Below are 17,915 nucleotides of genomic sequence, written 5' to 3' on the forward strand. Positions count from 1 at the left end.
ATGAGCCCCCTCCGGATTTTTTACAATATTTACATTACAAATATGTAAGTATGTTGGTTCTAGAAACCATTCTTGCTGAAGGAGTAAAATTTAAAAATTTGAGGGGGTAAATTTGATAAACAACATCTAAATATAGTATCGCATACTTTGGCACAATAATTTATCACAGTAATAATCCAATTAGTTCTGCAGTGGTAAAGTGACTGATTAGGGCCAATTCCTTCTCTCATTTCTATGTATCTTAGACGGAGAGTTTATTCAACTCATACCATAGCTATGTTTAAATATGGCCGAAGGCAATATTCCAGTGCCAGAAGCAGTTAAAAAATACAAGCCAAAGTCAATCTGTTTTGCGTGCCTTAGAAAAGACTAAAACCACTCAAGACGAAAAAGAAACTGTGTACTCTAGGAAAGTCAAAGCTTCTTTACGTTTTTAACGTCTATAATCACTTGACTTCAAAAAATCTTTTCTGTAATCAAATCACCAAACCATGCAAATTGTCATCAAAAGGCTTTGTTATTTCACCATTTGTGTGTTCTGAATATGGCCTTAAGGATTTTATCTGGAATTGTGGCATACCTAAAGGGCAAAAAATTTTACTATTTTAAACTACACTTGATCGCACTGACAAAAAACAAACGCGTAGAAGCAATTTCTTAACAACTAATTTCATGTTGACAGCTATCAGTGTGATTTGTTGATGAAGAATTGTTGCAACAGCAGCATCATATTGAGACACCATTATTTACAAAAAAGTAAAATTGCCAGGGGCAGCAATTGTGACATTAAAGAAGGCCCTTAGTTTTACATCCACAATTTACTGGGAGCAAGGTAAAATATTGTGCTTTAAGAAAATTAAACCAGGATAGGTATTTTCCCGTTGCCTGTACTCATCGTAATGACATTGGGATACTAAGAAGTTTCTGAGATAAGAGTCACAAACTTTTTCATGATAGAAATGGCAGTCTTAAACTTGAATTGGATATCCTTTATGTAATTCTTACGGATTGTATGATTATTCTTGGTACGAAATCTATTTGGAAGAGTACACTTTTTACAAGACCAATTATCCAACGTATATGAGCACAAGGGCTATACAGAGAACATTTTAAATTCAAGTTGTTTCAAAATTTCTTACTATTTGATAACTACAGGAAAAAATTCCTTGATGTTATAAATTCTCTATTCGCGGCTAAAAAATATCAGTATGCCCGTGGTATTTTCAAAAACATAAAAGGTGCAGCAATCTCGTGACGAAGTGTAACTATTTTTTGTTTTTTAACAGGTAACTCTGTTCGTTTTCTTCCACCTGTTCGGCAATTCCTTCCATACCTTCTTCTATTGTCTTTTTTCAACCTAATTTAACCCTTTTGCAGCAAAAAATGTTCAGCCATTTTGAATCGGCTGAAAGATGTTCCGTATCTATATCTCTTACCAACCTGAGGTTCATTGCTTAACTCATAGCAAATCCTATAACACCTGAGCATGAATAAAGCATAAGTCATTGACCTTGGAAAAAACTGTAAATACGTTGATATTCAATAAAAATATGTAAGTCTATAGACATCTATAGACAACTATAGACAAGCATGCTTTGTCTGTAATACACGAGTTTAAGTTGTCAAAATTCATCAATCTTGGCAGGCAGGTGAATGGCACCTGGAATAAAATTAAAAGACACTGCATTGGGGCCAGCTTTAGTAAGAACTACTATTATTAACATAAAAAAATCATTTCTAGTGTTTTTCTGTTCCTAATAGATATGGGGCTTGACGCATCTTAGTCTTATTTGAATTCCCTCAGCCGATGTTTGGCGTTCCAGATGCAGTTGCATTATAACAATTGGTTTCAGAGTTTTGAATATTTTCTTTTGTGATTATTTGAAAGTAAATCATTTCTGGAAAAGGTACGCTAAAAAATTACTTCCCTCTTTTATTTCGTTCTAGCTGGTCTGTTATCTGTCAAATGAATTCGATCTCCTATTCCATATTTTGTTATTTCTGTTTTTTATTTTTCTTATTATTTTCTCAGGCGTGTCAGCCGGCTGTACGCCTCGCATTTTCTGACGTAAATAGTCGAAGTGACATTTTACGAAACTATGAGCTGAAGTTGCACTGGAATGATAGTGAATGTGAACCAGGACTTGGCGCCACTGTTATGTACGACCTACTTTATAACGACCCAACAAAAGTTCTTCTCTTGGCAGGGTGCAGCACAGTTAGCACAACCATAGCTGAATCTGCTAAAATGTGGAACCTCCTTGTGGTAAGCTAAAGTTGGTTTCTTATGCTTATTATTTACCTAAATTACTACGTATTTTCTTGAAAAGTAAAGAGTGAAATTCATGTCTAACCCAGCAGAAATCTATTTATGTATCGACTAAAACTTAAAACTAACAGAAATTGCTTGGGTTGAAAAAATTAAACATAAATTACGTTCAAATTTCAATGAATATTAATGTAAAACTTAAAACAAACAGAAATTATGTTAAATATGAATAAATTTGTCAGTCCCTTAAAACCTGCGATTTAACTCTGTACCATAATCTGATGAGTATCAATTGTACTTGACGCACCTTAGTACAATTACAATTACCGAAGTACAATTACTGATTAAATAAAGTACTTAAATACTTTATTGATCAAAAAAACTTTCCTAAAAAAGAAGTATTTCCAAGAAAAGTAAAAGTCATATTAAACTTTAAATTGGCTAAAATAAAAATCTATAGCGATTCCTACTCAGAGCGACCAGAAATTATTATTAATGAATAGATAAAACCCAAAAAGAACAATATTTGATAAACAATCATAGCAAACAAACATACAAGTACAATATAAATGAATAAATTAGTCTTAAGATTAACAAAACTTAAATTGAGTAAGCAAATCAAGCTTAAAACGAACAAAACTTCTTTTACTAGTCTATATATATAAAAATAAGTTGTTTGTTTGTGTGTGTCTGCTGACTGACGTCATATTTGTGTGTCGACTGACGTCATTGTAAGGATTGAGCATTATACCGTCATGAAGTTGTTTGTCGACTGACGAAATTACAGACCGGGACACAAATGACGACCGGGACACAGGGATACAGGGAATATAAATGACGACCGGGACACTCAAAGAGAAATTACAGACTGGAACACCGGGACATAAATAACAACCGGGACACAGTGAATATAAATGACAACCGGGGCACAGGGACACAACTACAACAGGGACGCCGGGGGGCACAGGGGTATATATAAATGACGACGGGGACACAGGGAATGTTCGATTAGCAATCACCATCAACAAAGCTCAAGAGCAATCATTAGAATAATGAGGTATAGATCTGAATACGGATTGTTTTTCCCATGAACAACCGGGACACAACTGACGACCGGGACACTCAGAGAGAAATTATCTGACACTCGGGACACAGGGAATATAAATGATGACCGGGACACAGGGACACAACTACAACGGGGACGCCGGGGGTACAGGGGGATATATAAATGACGACGGGGATACAGGGAATGTTCGATTAGCAATCATCATCAACAAAGCTCAAGGGCAATCATAAGAATAATGAAGTATAGATCTGAATACGGTTGTTTTTACCCATGGACAAATGACGACCAAGACACCGGGACACAGGGAATATAAATGACGACCGGGACACTCAAAGAGGAATTACAGACTGGGACACCGGGACACAAATAACGACCGGGACACAGGGAATATAAATGACGACCGGGACACAGGGACACAACTACAACGGGGACGCCAGGGGGCACGGGGGATATATAAATGACGACCGGGACACAGGGAATGTTCGATTAGCAATCACCATCAACAAAGCTCAAGGGCAATCATTAGAATAATGAGAGAAATTACAGACGGGACACCGGGACACAAATGACGACCGGGACACAGGGAATATAAATGACGACCGGGACACAGGGACACTACTACAACGGGGACGCCGGGGGGCACAGGGGGATATATAAATGACGACGGGGACACAGGAAATGTTTGATTAGCAAGGTGGGACACAGGGACACAACTACAATGGCGCGTAACGACTTACGCGCCACCCCAACAGCTAGTAAAGAATAAATAAATCCACAGCGAACAGAAATCAAACAAACTATAATAACAAACAAACATACAACAGGTAGTAATATAAAAGCATAAATGAATCTTAAAATGACTATAAATTCAATTGAATATGCAGATCGAGACTGTAAAGGTATAAATAATAATGCGTCATTGGCACTTTACTGAAAATGAATTATACAAATATTTTCCTTTGTACTTATTACAACATCGAAAATAAAATGAAAATTACAGTGAAATAAAATCTTGAACTGATAACAATTACTATCATTATGTGTAAAATATTCAGTTTAATCCTTTAGTTCTTTCCAAGACTGCTCAAGACACCAGAGTTTTCACTGCAAACAACGTTTTGGGGTTCATTTCCTTCTTAATTAATTTTGCGAAATTTTTCCAGAAAAGTAATACATAAAAAAAACCACTATCGTAACCAAGATCAATTAAAAAGAAACAAATAAAAATGGATTGACAGTTTAATATACATATGCTGATATTTATTCCTTAGAGTCTTGATATTTTTGTGATTTATTAAAGTTAAAAATGAAAACAGTTATAATGTATTTTGTTGTCAGTTACGTGAAAATTATGCTCTGGTCTTCAGAAGGTATGGGGAGGGGCGTAAGCCTTTACTGAGACATGTTATTGGCACCCAGCATACACCCAGTGCCTTTGATTTAGCTTTGAATCAACATTTACTTTTCGTGGAAGTTTTTATTTTATACCCTGTTTAAGGATATACCCTTTATACCCTATAGCCTAGCAGAAATAATAGCAGAAGAAATAGCAGCAATATTAGTGATAACAGTAGTAGTATTAGTTGTGAACAGTAATTATATTCACATTGTGCCTTTTTGTTTCTAGTACAATATCCCCTCCTCATGCCCTGGTAGTTTCAACTTAATATTTCAAGCTGTTTCTGAAATATTTCTCATGCGTTCTGTTGATAACCTCTATAAACATAGTGAGTATGATTTAGATATACATTCCCTAAAAGTTCCACATTAATATCGTTAGCGGTTTCTATCTTTTAATAGAAACCCCCTAAACGTTCCTTAACAGTTTCACCTTAACACCCTGAGCGTCAATAGTCACAGCAGTAGTAGTAGTTCTACTGCTATTATTTGTAGTATGTACATAGTTCATCGTTATTAATCAACATACCCCTAAGCATACTCATAAAATTCAAATTTAACAATCTAGGCCGTTATTGATATACGCTGATACGGGTATTTGACAGCTTTAATTTGTGTTTCAATTTAATTTAACATGCCCCCTATCATTTTCTTATAATTCTCCTTATTGTTCTTAGCCTTGGAGTAGTATACATGTTTGTTTGGCTCAATTTACCCTTAACTCGCACTAAAAGTTTGAATTTAAGGCCGTGATTAAGTGAACTGCTGGAACTCGAAAATCCCATGTTGAATTGGAAGATTATATTTAAAAAGTACTCAAGTATTCATTGGCGGAAGATGCCGCTTTTAATATCAGGCCATAGCTTCTTGAAGATCCTACAAAATGTTTAAAAGGATTTTGCTCTATTTCCTCTAATTGCTTAGAAATCTTAGAAAATGTCTAGGTCTTTTTCACAACTGTACTCTATGAAGGATATTGCTTTTGGAACAAAATCGGTACTATCATGAGCAGAAGACAATAACCTGTAAGATGATTGGAACCATTTTTCGATGTATTTTCCTGTTTTCTTACAGTCCCATAGAATATTTTCAGCTACCTGAAATTTTACAAGTCGGTTGCCAGAAAGAAGCGTCTCAGATCACCGATAATAGCCCCTAGACACCAAAATGACAAGCTGGTTTAATCAGCTGCTTTTTAATAGTGTGAAATTTTCATAAATTATTTCAATGCAATGAAGAAACCTAGAAATGAGAAATAGTAAAGAGCCTTCAGTAAAGTTGTGCACACAAAGCCGAAATCATGGAGTAAATTGAATCAAAGCGAGGTATGCAACGGCGAAACTGCGAAAAATTTGGGGATAGGCAAGTGGATAAAGAACCGAAAAGAGGCTAAGGCGGACTATTGCATGGAAGTTGGAAAGAATGGACTAGTCAACCTCAAACGAGGCCACGACTTACTTTTACCAAGTACAATGTCAGCTTGAATGCGCTCAGCTAGATACTTGCTTTTTCATGATTTTTACCCAGAAAGACTTCTACATTGAAAAGATAGAACGCGATCCAGGCTTTTGGACCGAAAAGATTTTTCCCAAGCTGAAAGGATTCTTCATGGATGCTTTGATCCCAGAGCTTGTTGATCCCAGATTTCAACGGGGGCTTCCAATACGAGAGCAGGAAATTCCAATACAGGAAAATTTATTTTCCTTACATTCTATCCTTCTTTGTATTTACATACTTAATTGTATTGTCATTTGAAATAAAATACCTTTGTTTATCCTCCAACTTGCTTGTCCTCCAACTTTATCAAACAGTTCGTGGTAACGAACTGTAGTAAAGAGCGACCCGGCTCAATAGTAACCAAAACTCTAAAAAATGGAATTTTGATACCAATAGCTACATCGAAATAATCGCATTTTAATGCTGATTTTAAATATATAAGTTTCATCAAGTTTCGTCTTACCCATCAAAAGTTACGAGCCTGAGAAAATTTGCTTTATTTTAGAAAATAGTTGGAAACAACCCCTAAAAGTCATAGAACTCTACTGTAGAAGTTTCAAGCTCCTATCTACAAAAATGTGGAATTTTGTATTTTTTGTCAGAAGGCAGATCACAGATGCGTGTTTATTTGTTTTTTTTCTGTTTTTTTTTTCAGGGGTGATCGTATCGACCCAGTGGTCCTAGAATGTTGCAAAAGGGCTCAGTCTAACGGAAATGAAAAGTTCTTGTGCCCTTTTTAAGTTACCAAAAAAATCGGAGGGCACCTTGTTCCCCGTCCCACGCTAATTATTTCCCCAAAGTAACCGGATCAAAATTCTGAGATAGCCATTTTATTCAGTGTAGTTGAAAATCCTTATAACTATGTCTTTTGGGACGACTTACTCCCCCACGGTCCCCGTGGGAGGGGCTACAAGTTACAAACACTGACCAGTGCTTACATATAGTAATGATTATTGGGAAGTGTACAGACGTTTTCAGGGGCGTTTTCATTTGGTTGGGGGCAGGGGTTGAGAAGAGAGGGATATGCTGGGGGAACTTTTCATGGAGGAACTTGTCATGGGGGGAAGAAAATTTCCATGAAGGGAGCGCAGGATTTTCTAGCATTATTTAAAAAAAAAACAATGAAAAAATAAATATGACAAAGTTTTTTCAACTGAAAGTAAGGAGCAGCATTAAAACTTAGAAGGAACAGAAATTATTACACATATGAGGGGCTCCCCTCCTCCTAATACCTCGCTCTTTACGCTAAAGTATTTTTAGAAATTTCAACTGTTTATTCTACGGCTTTTGTGATTCAGGGGGTCATTCTTAAGAAATCGGGACAAAATTTAAGCTTTAGCGTGAAGAGCGAGGTACTGACGAGGGGGTCAGTACCTCGTATCCTGGTGTCGTGTCCTGGTGTCTCGGTCGTCATTTGTGTCCCGGTTTGTAATTCCTATTCGAACAATCCCTGCGTCCCGGTCGTCATTTATATATCCCGCCTGTGCCCCCGGCGTCCCCGTTGTAGTTGTGTCCCTGTGTCCCGGTCGTGATTTGTGTCCGGGTGTCCCAGTCTCTAATTTCTCTTTGAGGTTCCCGGTCGTCATTTATATTCCCTGTGTCCCGGTCGTCATTTGTGTCCTGGTGTCTCGGTATGTAATTTCATCAGTTGACAAACATGACGTCAGTCGACAAACAACTTCATGACGCATACAGCTCAATCCTTATAATGACGTCAGTCGACAAACATGACGTCAGTCGACACACAAACATGACGTCACTCGACACACACACACACACAGACAACTTATTTTTATATATATAGATAGATTAGAACTTCAAAAAAATGATAAGGCTTTTACCGTCACTTCTTCTATACGGAGTACCTTGGTGAAAAAAAAAACAACAACATTGCGTCCACATCGCTATTTACTTAGGCAAAGCTATTGCGCTGCCTATGATAGTAATTATCGAGGGTAAAGAAGGTGCAAACTCTCAATATATATTAAGAACTCACCTAAAACTCTCTTCTCAAATCTAACCAGATTAGGAGAATAACCAAAAGTGTGTTATATATTAGAAAATATAACGCACTTCTACTGACCAAAGTGTCAAACCAACAACTCACTTGAACGTAAACTCCATGAACTTTGGCCAAAGTTGGACTTTTCTTTAACTTCAAACAAACACACAAAAAGTATTGCAAGCTCTTGCAGGAGAGTGGACACACTAATTAGTCAAACTAATGACGATCTAAGACTAAGTCTGACAGTATCCAGAAAGTAAAATCATATGAAGAAAGATGAAGTCAGCTATTTTGGTGACTCATCATACAGGAATATTAATGCTATAAGGCAATGTTATTCGGTCATATTAGAGCTTCAAACATTAACAAGTCTGAATGGCAAATGAAAGTAATTTATAAAGGAGAATTTAAAGCGCAAATGAAAATAATTTATGTGCATAGAATCAAAAGGCACATATATCTGATAGTTAGGCTTGTAGGCCCAACACATCTCGCTAAGATGAAAGGCCACCACCGCGCCATTCTGGCTAGCATCTTCAAAAGAAAAAACAACAACTTATAAATCTCCACTAATTCTCTAGTTTTTCTTCTCTGCCCAATGTTCACTGCAGCTACAGCACAGCTTGGCTTCTTGCTTTACTGCCATCCAGCATGTCTTCAATGTAGAACAATTGCGATAATGGGCTGTGTTACCCTCGCAACAAGGTTTAGGATTTCGAAAGAGAAGTATCCGTGATATTAGTGAAAAAATAATCGTGCTAATTTAGTTATCCAATGCTTTGGCCTTGCTTGAGGGAGGGATGATTTATATACGGACCAACCCACTAGCAAAATGGGAGAAAATGACTCCTACATCTCATTACTTATCAGAGATTTGTAGCCCGATTAGCAAAAACTTGATCTCTTTCTCTCCAGTTTACATTTTAGAGAAATAAAGATTGAGGCTCTAGTATATTGAACGATACCAGGTGTCATGAGGGATTGACTCAACCAGCCTCTAAACCTTCAGTAGTGGAAACAAATCCACAACTGATAAAAAAAACTCTCCCCATTTCTATTGTTCATTAATATTAACTGCTCGCATAAAAATTATATTATTAAGAAGATTTTTACAGAGTCTTATAAATTTGAAAACGATCAGAAAATTCTTAAAAAGACTAGTAAATATCATGTATAAAACTTAAAACGAGCAGAAATTAGCTTGTGTAAAATGTTAAGCCTGAAACAAGACGAAGTCAAAAAAAAAGGAAAAAAAGAAGCTGAACTTAAAACAGACAGAAACTGATCCATAACAAGATGGTTTGCCGAAGTTTTGTCTGCTTTTAGTATAAACTTATCGAAATTTGTTAAAATTAATTTGGATTTAGCATTTCAAAAGATCTTTATTTTTGTCACTGTTTCCAGCACTTAATCCATTCCATGGAAAAATGTAGAAGGATCCCTTGGCTAAACAAAACTTTGAATTACACCAATCTCTGTAATTTCTTTCGATTATGTTTTCTTTCGCTATAGATTATATTTTCTTTCGCTATTCATAGTAATCTTTCCTCGTTTATTGGTCTCTTTTCATCTTTTTTTATTTTCTTTTTATAAAGAGGACTGAGATATGTTTGCAATATAAACATGGAACACGAACTATCCTTGAAAATAGTAAAGCATCCTTAGTTTTGTGAGTAAAAACTTTGAAATCTTTTACAGTGCACAAATCTTTAAATTTTTAGGCACGCTATGACTGATCCGCTCAAGCAAGGATTTTAATTTCCATGTACTTCTACTTTCCAGCTATGTCAATATGAGAGGGAAGGGAACAATCGACCACACTCTTAGATGTTTTTCTCCTATCACTTCAATATTTTGAAAACACTTTTTTTATATTCCCCTTGAAAGAAATTGAAAAAAGCGAATAAAATTGTCTCTCTAAATTTTGAAAATTCATTTTGACACCCCCTCCCATTTTCCCCAACGGTTTCGTGAATTAATGCTTCTGTTATATCTTAAAGAAGAAAAAAAGATAAAAAGTGCACGTATTAAATTAACAAGCAGCGGCAGCCAATTGTTCTCTTCGTCCATTCAGTCCAATTCTGCTATGAGAGCTTTCCATGAGTCTAAGCTGTTATGACGTCATTTTTCTAAACTCAGCTTTAGGATAGGGCTTAAAAAAATACACACGGGTTGGATGAAGTCCCGTGAATTTCAGACATCCTAATATAAAAAACTAGCTGTTGGGGTGGCGCTTCGCGCCACCCAAACACCTAGTTGGTGGGGCGCTTCGCGCCCCCCAAGCCCCCCCGCGCGCGTAAGTCGTTACGCGCCATATTAGTTACGCGCCATTGTAGTTGTGTCCCTGTGTCCCGCCTGTGAATAGAGATAGATATAAATATATGTTTTTAACTACGTAAAACATGCGAATATACAACATTCTTCGCTGTCCCATTGTCTGTGCATATAAATAGATTGTCAGGTTTACTGACTCTTGAACATGCAACATATGATTGTCCATGGGAAAAACAATCTGTATTCAGATCTATACCTCATTATTCTAATGATGTGTCCCTGTGTCCCGGTCGTCATTTATATTCCCTGTGTCCCGGTCATCATTTGTGTCCCGGTGTCCCAGTTTGTAATTTCTCTTTGAGTGTCCCGGTCGTCATTTATATTCCCTGTGTCCCGGTGTCCCGGTCGTCATTTGTGTCCCGGTGTCCCGGTCTGTAATTTCTATTCGAACAATCCCTGTGTCCCGGTCGTCATTTATATATCCCGCCTGTGCCCCCGGCGTCCCCGTTGTAGTTGTGTCCCTGTGTCCCGGTCGTCATTTATATTCCCTGTGTCCCGGTCGTGATTTGTGTCCGGGTGTCCCAGTCTGTAATTTCTCTTTGAGGTTCCCGGTCGTCACTTATATTCCCTCTGTGTCGGTCGTCATTTGTGTCCCGGTCTGTAATTTCTCTTTGAGTGTTTTTCCTTTTTAGTTTTTTTTTTAGTTTTTTACCTTTTTTCTTTTTTCAGTTTTATTTTTCTTCTTTATTTTTCAGCGTCACTATGAAGTACATATCGACGAATCTTTGTTTTTTTGACTTAAATCTGGTAGGCATTGATGACCTTATCCAAGTCAAAATCCCAAACCCAATCATCATCGCTATCATTTTCAGTTTTGATATGTTTTGACTCTCGCTGTCCAGGTGGATTTTCATCTAACTGCGCGGTTTTGCGTTCTTTAGCCGCAAGCCTGTTTTCTTGCTGTTCTTGTGATTCCCCGGCACGCTTTCTTTTCTTACTTTCTCTATCAGCTGCAAGCCTGTTTTCTTGCTGTTCTTGTGATTCCTCGGAACGCTTTCTTTTCTTACTTTCTCTATCAGAAGCAAGTTTTTTGGCATAAACTCTTTGAGCAGCTTCCTCGGCTGTTGCCATTGTAGGTTCTTCAGTCATTTTACAATTAAACATTTTTCCGTGAACAAATGTCTTAAATACCGTTAATGACGTCACCGTCATAGCAAAAATGACGACAACTAACTTCACGACGTCAGTCGACACAGAAACATGACGTCACCTGACAGACAGACACACAGACAGACAACTTATTTTTATATATATAGATAAATGAGTTTACAAAGAACATAATCAGGATGATTGGTACCCATGACATGGTTCTATACCATGTCATTTTTCAACCAGGAATTGTTCATTGATCGCCATGAATTGTTCAAACCAGGTTTAACGTTTAATAAGAATTGAACGAAAATTTCGTCATTAAAATACGATGTAACAGAAAAAAACTATGGGAAAGTAATAACTTTCGCAACACTATGCGAATTAAATCCTATTACTCCCTTTTGTCTTCACAATTAGCATCTATTATAAAACTTTTTTTAATTTATTAAAAAAAGCAACTAAGAAAGAAAAAATCGTTCAACAAAGATTAAATTTGTTCTCAGAAGTTAATTTAAAATGTACACTTCTGTTATAAATATGTCTAGGATGGAACCAAATGACGGTTATTCCGAAAAAAAAATCACTACTATCTCAGAACTCGTGTAGAGCGAATTAATCTGGTATTTATTAGGTAGCGCTGGTGAGTTTTTTCTCGAAACTAGATCGAGTCTCAAGCAGTTTCCACCTCATCTATGATCTTTTCAACTAGAATTAGTTGGAATGAAAGCGACAAGACCAGGGAGGAGGTGACATTCCCTCGTTCAAATGACTCGCAGTTCATAGTATACGACTCACGAAATTTTTTTATACATTAATCCTTTATAATTTAGAAACAGCAAACTAAAACCGAATACATCATGAGTAAATGTGTAACTGAGAACATCTATTCGCCTCTTCTTCAAAGTGAGTCACTGCTGGACAATCTTGTCTAAGTCAATGGCATCGCTGAGGTCTTTTCATTCGTCAACAACATGAGGGAATCTAGTCAAGAATCAACCATGACAGGTCTCAGCCGATTAGTAACAAACTTGAGCTTGCTAAATGTTCTTTTGACAGTAGCAAACTGCAGCTGGTGTATTCACAGCCAATTTGCAAAAAGAATTAACTTGCATAAGCTTATTTCTCTGGCAATTTCCTTCACCTGCGATTTCTCTGAAGCAAGTGGCACCATGGCAAAACTGAATCAGAACTTCAAGTTCTACTTAAAGAGCAGTAGAACGTGAAATGTTTTTCTTGGTTTCAGAAACAACGTTGTTGCTAGCTTAGTATATGCAACTGAAACCCTTTTCTTGACAGAAGGCTGAAATAAGGAGCAAAATGGCTGAAAGTTGACGAGGTAAGCTCTGAGATTATCTCCCATCATTGTAATCAACCTATCAAGCCGGATTTCAGAATGTTGTCTTCTAAAATGATACATCAGCTTGACTCTGAGCTCAGATGTCGGAAAAACATGGTCCAAGTCACTGACGAAGGGTCCAAGTCACCAGGTGGAAAAACACTGCTGCGCTGTTATTCAAATCGTTGATTTCATCCTCCAGTATTCTTTCAAAAATCTTCTTAATAAATTCAAGCACCTCGAATGCATCGATGATGTTCATTTCCTCTTGTCCAAGTTTTTCTGTTGCTGCCCTGGTCTTGTACATGATATTTCTTATAAAAATGAGATAGACCGTAAGGTTTAAGCTTAGAATCCTTTTCAGAAGACTGCTAGCTTGTCCCTCGGCTTTCATTATCTGTTTAAATTCGTCAACGGCTGACACGAATTTTTCAAACGAGGTAACTACTGCTTGCATGGTTTCAATCCTTGCAGTCCACTGAGACATGAATTGTACTATGCTCTATAATAGTATTGAGTCTGTGGACCTGGCAGGGAATGGAAAGCACAGCAATTTAAGAAGTTCAGATACTTTCTGCTTTGCTCGATTATATTGACCGGACGTTGTACTTGCATGGTTACAAGATTGAAAAGCTATTTTATTCAGAGGAATTACTTTCCTTGTAAATGTTCCTTTAAGACCTCGCAATAGTTTTTTTTTAGGTGTCCCTTCTAAGCTGATAGCATGGATTACGACCACAAGCTTATCGAAATGATAAGCATCGGGTGTCGTATCTGCCATCACAGAATAAAATTTTGAATCCAAGTCTGTCTAAGATCTTCTCCCTGAATTCTGCTGAAAGCATGTAAATGAACTCGTTCTCAAAAATTGTGCGTAAATAGGGAAAATTGGTAGGGTCCATGTTGGGTATCAATAGCAGCCACATGTATCGTTAGAAGTTTAACAGTTTGAAAAATCTTGCGTGTCCTTCTCAAGCGTAGAATCCGTCTCAATCTTGTTTTGTAATCGAGTTTTTCAATCTAGGGATACACTTGCTTTGAGCGGGTGTCTTGAGACTCCTTTTCTTTAAATTCTGATTACTTTCCATTGTGTTTGAAACTTTCATGCCTTCTTTTCCACTCTATTCGAAGTTCAACACACACTCTATGCAGCTAACCTTGTTTCTTGCTTTTGGTTTGTTCCTACTATCTAGTCAGGCTTTACTTGAATTTTCCCAAACTACTGAACGAGCCAACAAAAACAAATCATACGCGAGTTTAAACAGGTTTATAAAGCAAGCTGCTAGGCTACCAGCCCAGTCCCCCTTGAACCTGGTTCAGTTTAAATGACTCTGTTTAAATAAGAAATTATAAAAGCTTAGTACGTGCTAATTTGGTTCTCAGTATCTACGACTGAAGCTAAACAGTGGTAAAATTATCCATTTCCATACTGAAAAGTTTGAAAATCCTAATCTTTTCAGGAGAAGGAAAATACAACATCGACTGTCTCAGACTGGATTGAGCATCTGGAAACTGAATGAAGCCAAAATAATTGACTTAGCCTAATATGACTTCAAAAAAAGTAGAAGTTAGTTATGAATCACTATTAAAAAAATCACACACGAGCATAAGCAGGCTTTTTAGGAGCTAGTTGCTACCAGCCCAGTCACTGTAAACCTGATTTAATTCAAAAGACTATTTAAAAACAAAATTATAAAAAATTACAATTGAAAAATCAATTAAAATGAATCCACTCTATTTACATGTGAATCTGGTTTTCGCTATCTACAACTGAATTTTAGCATTTCTTTACCAACAAGTTTAAACATGCAAAAGTCTTGGAGAAGGAAAATGCAACTTGGATTGTCTCTGAATTGAGCATCTAGGACCTCAATGAGGTCAAAATAAATGACTTGGGTGACTTTAGACAAGCAGGGAGAGGGTGAATTTACACAGCAGACCAAGTTTCATGTTTTACAAGCTTCACGAGATCTTAAATTTCGAGTTATATTTACCTATGATGAAAATAGTCATTACCTCTTTGATATAGCCGCTATATTTACTTATTTGTATTCATATTTTTTTTTACATGGTTGTAGGTATCATTTGGAGGAAGTTCTCCCGCCCTTTCAGATCGTGCTAGGTTTCCAACACTATTTAGGACTCATCCTTCTGCAACAGTGCATAACCCTACAAGGGTGAAGCTAATTCAAATGTTTGGCTGGTCAAGAATAGCAATACTCCACCACACACAAGAAGTGTTTACTTCGGTAAGATTCTTTGCTTATAAAGTCAATTTTCTTTTCTCTTTTTGACTTGATCAGTCTTCTAGTTTATTCTTGGGAAAAATCTCCTGGAATGATTTTTTATTTTCTTTTAAATCGATTGCTTTCTTTAATCAGTCTTCTGGTTTGTTCTTGGAAAAAACGCCACTGGATGATTAATATTCCAATTTTTCCAAAGAGTTACAATCATCAAACACTCAACATATGAAAGTCTCACTCAATTTATTTACTAGATTTAGCAAGATTAATGCTGTATTCTCCTCTAGCGGTTCGACAAAGGTAAACTCTAAACCTAGTGTGCCCGGTCAGACAATACTCATAACTAGAGTACTGAACAAATAAAATACAATGATACCATCAGTTTTTGGCAAACATTTAATCGTTTATACGATTTTCAAATAGTTACTAATCTTGCTCTAAGGATTGCATTATCAATTTATATAGGGCCCTGTAGGATTTAACAAAGGATAAATTGTTGATTGGAATTCCATTTACTTTAAATGCAAAAGATGAGAGTCCAAACATTTCAAATTTATGTGGAGAATCTGTCCATTATCCTAAGGTAGTTGCACTTTTTGCAAAAGCAAGTTTTAAAGGAATATTGCCATTGACAGATGATGAATCGGTGTAGGTAAGTGAGCCCATAGCAATATGTCGTTGATTCGTGATTAAACATTTCGATAGAGTTATCGGAATGTGTAAAACTATGAAACTAGGAAAATAGTTTCTTTTTTATAGATATACAACTGTACAGTGACCAACTGTTATCAAAATTTGAAAACATTCCGATAGAGTTATCGGAATATATAAAACTATGAAACCAGGAAAATAGCTTCTCTTTTATAGATATACAATTGTAAAGTGGTCATTTTGTTCTCAAAATTTGAGAAAATTCCGATAGGGTTATCTGAATGTATAAAACTATGAAACTAGGAAAATAGCTTCTTTTTTATAGATATACAACTGTAAAGTGGTCATTTTGTTCTCAAAATTTGAGAACATTCCGATAGAGTTATCGGAATGTATAAAAATATGAAAGTGGAAAAATAGCTTCTTTTTTATAGATATACAACTGTACAGTGACCATTTTGTTATCAAAATTTGAAAACATTTCAACAGAGCTATTGGTATGTATAAAACTACGAAACTAGGAAAATGGCTTCATTTTTGTAGATATACAACTGTACAGTTACCATTTTGTTATAAAAATTTGAAAACATTTCGATAGAGCTATCAGAATATATAAAACTATGGAACTAGGAAAATAGCTTCTTTTACATAGATATATGACTGTAAAATGGTCATTTTGTTCTCAAAATTTGACAAACATTCTGATAGAGTTATCGGAATGTATAAAACTATGAAGCTAGGAAAATAGCTTCCGATAGAGTTATTGGAATATATAAAACTATGAAACTAAGAAAATAGCTTCTTTTCTATAGATATACAACTGTAAAGTGGTCATTTTGTTCTAAAAATTTGAGAACATTCCGATAGAGTTATCTGTATGTATAAAACTAGGAAACTAGCAAAATAGCTTTTTTTTTATAGACAAAACTGTACAGTGGTATTTTGTTCTCAAAATTTTAAAACATTCCTATAGAGTTATTGGAATGTATAAAACTATGAAACTAGAAAAATAGCTTCTTCTTTTATAGATATGCAACTCTACAGTGAACATTTTGTTCTCAAAATTTGAAAACATCTCTATAGAGTTATCGGAATGTATAAAACTATGAAACTGGAAAAGTAGCTACTTTTTTATAGATATACAACTGTACAGTGATTTTTCACTGTACAACTGTGCAGTATTTTTTTAATATATATACTACGGTACAGTGACCATTCTTGTTCTAAAAATTTGAAAAATTCCGATAGAGTTAATGGAATGTATAAAACTATGAAACTAGGAAAATAGCTTATTTTGTAGATATACAACTGTACAGTGACCATTTTTTTCTCAAAATTTGAGAACATACCGATAGAGTTATCAGAATGTACAAATTTATGAAACTAGGAAATAGCTTCTTTTCTACAGTTGTGCAACTCTACAGTGACTATTTTGTTCTCAAAATTTGAAAACATTCCGATAGTTATCAGAATGTATAAAACTAGGAAACTAGAAAATAGCTTCTTTTTTATAGATATACAACTGTACAGTGACCATTTTGTTCTCAAAATTTGAGAACATACCGATAGAGTTATCAGGATCTATAAAACTATGAAACTAGGAAAATAGTTTCTTCTTTATAAACATGCAACTGTACAGTGGTCATTTTGTTCTCAAAATTTGAGAACATTCCGATAGAGTTAACGGAATGTATAAAACTATGAAACTAGGAAAATAGCTTCTTTTTTATAGATATACAACTATAAAGTGTTCATTTTGTTCTCAAAATTTGAGAGCATCCCGATAACGTTATCGGAATATATAAAACTATGAAACTAGGAAAATAGCTGCTTTTTTTTATAGATATAAAACTTTACAGTGACCATTTTGTTCTCGAAATTTGAGAACATTCCGATAGAGTTAACGGAATGTATAAAACTATGAAACTAGGAAATTAGCTTCTTTTTTATAGATATACAACTGTAAAGTGGTCATTTTGTTCTCAAAATTTGAGAGCATTCTGATAACGTTATCGGAATATATA

General features: G+C 35.8%; 1 protein-coding gene across 2 annotated transcripts in view; it reads left to right on the forward strand.

Annotated features, from left to right (window-relative positions):
- Nucleotides 1-17,915, forward strand: part of LOC136036246 (gamma-aminobutyric acid type B receptor subunit 1-like) — a 194,719-nt gene that overhangs the window by 96,571 nt on the left and 80,233 nt on the right. For both annotated transcript variants that reach the window (XM_065718359.1, XM_065718358.1), the window contains 2 exons: nt 2,033-2,266; nt 15,076-15,246. In XM_065718359.1, the coding sequence (XP_065574431.1) occupies nt 2,033-2,266; nt 15,076-15,246 (405 nt within the window). The remainder of the gene's footprint in view (nt 1-2,032; nt 2,267-15,075; nt 15,247-17,915) is intronic.

Source organism: Artemia franciscana, chromosome 15 (assembly GCF_032884065.1).
Source record: "Artemia franciscana chromosome 15, ASM3288406v1, whole genome shotgun sequence".
NCBI lineage: Eukaryota > Metazoa > Arthropoda > Branchiopoda > Anostraca > Artemiidae > Artemia > Artemia franciscana.